The 5,000-nt window shown below is 38.6% G+C and overlaps 1 protein-coding gene across 1 annotated transcript in view; it reads left to right on the top strand.

Moving 5' to 3' along the window:
* LOC137976039 (uncharacterized) overlaps positions 1 to 5,000 on the top strand; it is an 84,612-nt gene that overhangs the window by 23,453 nt on the left and 56,159 nt on the right. The window contains exons 3-5 of the mRNA XM_068823296.1: positions 1 to 9; positions 690 to 968; positions 2,067 to 2,202. The exon at positions 1 to 9 is cut by the window's left edge and continues 336 nt beyond it. Coding sequence (XP_068679397.1) covers positions 1 to 9; positions 690 to 968; positions 2,067 to 2,202 — 424 coding nt within the window. The remainder of the gene's footprint in view (positions 10 to 689; positions 969 to 2,066; positions 2,203 to 5,000) is intronic.

Raw genomic sequence — 5,000 nt, 5'->3', positions numbered from 1 at the left:
CAAGAAGAGGTAATTCCAAAAACAATTCCTTATTAATATTACAGTTGTTCTGCGAACTTATCATTTTCATCATGGTCATACCCTTAAATTCAAATCTAAAAGCTTTCCTGTTTAACGCAGAACCAACCAAAAGCAAATGTTGGGCATCACATTGGTTTGTCTCAACAGAGGAGTACTACTATGTCCGCTGGACTCGCAAATTTGACTGGGATATGAAGAACTGTGATGACATATTCAGATGTGGGAAATTCGTTTTCCAATGAAGTTGGTCCATTATTGGCACCTTTGGATTAACGTCTTGTTTTCTTTTCTATAGCATCTTCAAATTCATCTCCTGTTACATTTCATGTTTGCGAACTGACTGGGTTTCTAAATCCCCTTTGCCAGCCAAGTAACAGAAGACGAGAGTAGATCACCATCCCATGTATCCCTTGTGATCGGCTATGAAAGCCAGAAACGTTTCTATGACTCCATGTGGTTAAGAGCTGAAATGAGATTTAGGTAGTAATAAAGTAGTATTTAACGAAGTGAATAGCGACTGTTACACTTTCTTCGTCACAGTGCAAAAACGTGTAAGAATTCTGGAGATGGTCTTATAGCAAAGTAACTATTTTGAAGGTTCTGCAGTTTGTTTACAATGTGCTATAGTTAACTGGTGGCTAAAATTTGTACATCGTCTTTTATTGCAGCTAAACCAAGGGTAGTAATACCTTTACGAATGGCTCGAACAATCTCTAAACCAAGGGTAATAATTCCTTTACGAATGGTTCGAACAGTCTCGGAGCATTATGTGTGGTGTTCGTCTGAAGGGACGCCACCGATCAACATATCATTGATGAAGTCAACTACAACCTTGGCTTTCGGGAAGGGAATAGTGTGGAGCAAACTCAACCAGGGTGGTAACTATAGTTGCGTCGCTACCAATGGAGTTGGCACCGAATCAAAGACGTTTAACGTTTCACTTATAGGTGAGATTATACTGACTTTATATCCCTCCAAATGTGATTAATTCATCATCACACGAAACAAAGCTGTAGCAATAAAGCGACGAATTAATTTCCAAGTCTAAAATAATTTTTCCATAACATTAGTATCCCTTATCGGTAGTTTACAGCTCACAACTCTACGCAAACTATTTCCGCCCGAGTGGAACTGAATCCTCTTTTGTCGTTAGTACACTTTGTTTTATTCTGATTTCCACTTGTTTATAATCAGATGCTTCATTCGCACACGTACGAATTACAGCTCACTTTCTTTTGAGACAAGAGCGCCCAAACATGAAACACCAAAAACCTCCCCAGAATATAATCTTATAAAGTAATTTGGCCACTTAAGGTGGCTCTAACCAGTTTTAACACTTGAAAGAAACTATCTTATTAGAATGATTGACACTACAGCACTTTATCACTTAACAGCAATGTTATGGTACCATGTCAAACACCAATTATTGCTGAAAAAGATTCGGTCGTTTTTGTGACGTAAAACGTTACCGTGGCAACAGCAAACCCCAGGAAAAACACCCCATATTTGGGCTTTAGCTGCTCATATTTCAAAAACTACTTCGGTAACCCCCATCTTTATTTCTGCAAAGTTAAGAAAATTCTGTGGACCGGAATTCAGAGCCACCGTAAATAATTGAAAATTTAAGGTTGCTCTATTAAAATCAGGTCGACGGAATTTTTTTAAATTTTGTAGAGAGTTCCATCTTGACCTGATAATCACTTTTGTGCAATAAAAAATTGGGGTCACTGAGTTCGTTTTTTCAGATATGAGCACCAAAAGCCAAAGTATAGGATGTTCTTGCGACGATTTCCTGTTGTCATAATAACTTCTTACGTCACAAAAATGACTGTATCTTGTTTAGCAATAAATGTGTTTCACATGGTATCATAACATTCGTGTTACGTGATAAAGTGTTGTAGTGTCAATCCTTCTAATAACATGGTCTCTTTAGTGAAAGTGTTGAAACTGGTTTGAGTCGACTCGAAGTGTGAAATTTAAATCAAATCCCATAAAGGTTGGGGTATTTCTTTACCTTTTCACAAAGCTTTGATTATCTTTCACAGATTTTCGCGTTTGTGTGAATTTGTGTTACTGCCGCGGCACTACACATTTGCGGCCTCCATTTCAGAACATCTTTTACTGCTCATGGAAATATTCAGCTCATCTGTTGGACAACATTCCAACAACCACGACAATGCTGTGAGTTATTTATTAACTGACGATACTCCTAAAACACTTGTATTTATTGCTTCTACCTCCAGTCAATTGTACACACGCAAACTTGGTAACAATGTAGTAACCTTTCACTTGCTCATGAAAACTAACCGCAAAATATCAGAAGAATTTAATTTATCCTCTTGAAAAAATGCTATTTGTTAAAGGCATTTTTTTTATTTGAGTGTCCTAACAGACTTTTTCTGCATAATAATGCTAAAGGCAATCCTTTAGCATCATCGTGCAGAAAAAGTGGTAAAATGGAGACTGAAGAACTTGGCATTTAATATCAAGGGTGCTAATGAGAAACAACTTTGGCCTAACTAGCCACATATGAAGAAAGATTTTTAATCTGAGAAGATGCCGTGGATGGTTGTTCTTTCCCGTCTATATCCGTTGCATTAAGAGGTTACGTAAACCTAAAAAGTCCACAGCATTGTTAATTTTATGGTTATGACTGCTTCAGTTAGTTCTTCCTTCCAGCGGTACGGCAAAACATTCGTCTCCTCATACAGTAGCATTTGCTCACTTTAAACTCCCCCCGAAACGATGGAATTCTTCACGGTTTTGCATAATGCAAAACAAAACCTCGTTTCAAAAGTTAGAGCTGGTATTCTGATGATGCTAGAGGCAACTGTGTTATTGTTAGCAAAAAGAAAAAAGAAAACTGCGGCACACTCCGGGAAGACCAGTCTATGATCATCAGGACGTGAACAATCGATGAAATCGATGATCGGTACCAATAGATCTCCTGTTAGTTAATTTACATCGATTCGCATTGGCCAATCGATAATCACACAAAAGTGGCCACGAATCATCGATTGCCTTCGATTGGCAATAAAAAACTCTAAGCATCTCACGTACGTGGATTAGTTTGAATGTCTGAGATAAGTTGTAGCTGTTCACCCAATTATTTGTTTGGTTTCCACAAGTCAACAACACCCGCTACACACCTCGTTATAGCGATAGCCGTTCCTCGTTCCTTTGGCTTGTTTCGTTTTCAGATGCTGTTTATGTGAATTTCTTTTTCTTAATTTTTTCAACCCGGTTATACATCGCACTAAGACGACATATTACCCTTATGCTAATAATATTTTAGTGCGGCGTTTAGTGTTATAGTAAATAGCCTGAGTTACCTTAACAGCGTAAGAATTCTCGAGAACAGTCCGCATTGCCAATTGATGACAATCGATGACAGTTAATTGATCCCGAGGGTGTAAAGTGCAGGTTGCAGGTTAGGGTTGCAGGCCATTGTTTTACTATTCGCCCTTGTCACACGGCGGCCATATTGTCCCGGGAGACCAAAAAAGCTTTGTTTTACCACGCCAAGCGTCGCATCGGAAACCATGGAGGTGAGGCTTGGCGTGGTAAAACAAAACTTTTTTGGTCTCCTGGGACAATATGGCCGCCGTGTGACAAGGGCGAATAACTGAAACAACCAAAACCTTTACAAAAATTCTAACCTTAGGCTAACATTGTTTTTTTAGGCCTAATGTTAGCATTAGTAAAGTTTTGGGTTGTTTCAGCTTTGGTGAAACAGTGACCTGCAAACTGCAACCTGCAACCTGCAACCTGCAGTTTACACCCTCCATTAATTGATCGATTTGTATCGATAAGCGATAAAAGTTGATAATCGATCAAAATCAATCATCACAAATTTCTTTGGCATCTATTGGTTATCGAATATCAATATCAATCGATTGATTGCCATCGATTGGCATCGATTGATTGATTGATTTTCCAATCACTGATTTCATCCATTGTTCACGTCCTGGATCACTTGAGCAATCGAGGACGTTTTCCGTGTTTCAAATAGGCTCATCATTAAACATTCGGGGGAGTTGGGAGCATTCTCCACAGTTATGCAAACCCGAGACGCAGTCGAGGGTTTGCATAATTGTCGAGAACTCTTCCCCCGAGTTCAACAAATTCGTGTGAAGTCACAGCCGTGTTTCCATACTCTCATCTAAACACAGCTATTGACGAATGAGAGTGCGCGTACTATCCTAATTATTTTATAAACACCAATAGAGTGAAGTCTCTTGCATGAAATTTGACACCATGGCCAACTAATTCATTTCTGATGTATGCATTTATGCACCGCACGTAACAAACACCCGCATAAGACATTCGAATTCCGAGGTCAATATGCATGTGCCTAGTGTGTCTTTATTAGCAGTAACACAGGCAAACGTCCATATAGAGAACCCATAATACCCAATACTCTAACTATACCGTGAAGTGTGTAGAAGTTCAAAAAAACCATTATTTGAATTCATTTGCGTTAATTGTTAAGAAAGTTCACCTAAGTTAGAATACACTAAGTTAGAATACTCTTGATTTTGTATTACTTTTTTTGATTTTTTTGTTTTAGATTATTGGCATTGTTTTCCTTAAAACTAGCAAATCCATTGTCTTCCATTTTTGCTTTGATTTGATCGCTCTGAGTCGTTCGCGAACTCTTTTAGGACAATTGGAATGTACTGCTCTTATTACTGGGTTGCCAAACCCAGTCGAAATCTGCGTTTCATTTCGTCGTTTTTTTATTACTTTTATTATTTTTCCTTTTCATGAAAAGTCTTTCCTGTCCCTCCCCTGCTAAATAGTGTTTTTGTTTGTAGAGGCTTCTGCGCGTATGTGTGGTAAGTTTGAGGGGGTACTAGAAATGCATAGAGTTTATCCGGTGGACACAGTAGAATATTTAACTGAACCCGCAATGGCGTCGAAAGTCATTGCAACGCGAATGGCGTTTTAGTGGAAATTGATGGAAAGTCAATCGGATA

This window comes from Montipora foliosa, chromosome 11 (genome assembly GCF_036669935.1).
Source record: "Montipora foliosa isolate CH-2021 chromosome 11, ASM3666993v2, whole genome shotgun sequence".
NCBI classification, from domain to species: domain Eukaryota; kingdom Metazoa; phylum Cnidaria; class Anthozoa; order Scleractinia; family Acroporidae; genus Montipora; species Montipora foliosa.
The sequence above is the reverse complement of the archived record's forward strand: the minus strand, read 5'-3'. Positions and strand labels throughout refer to the sequence as shown.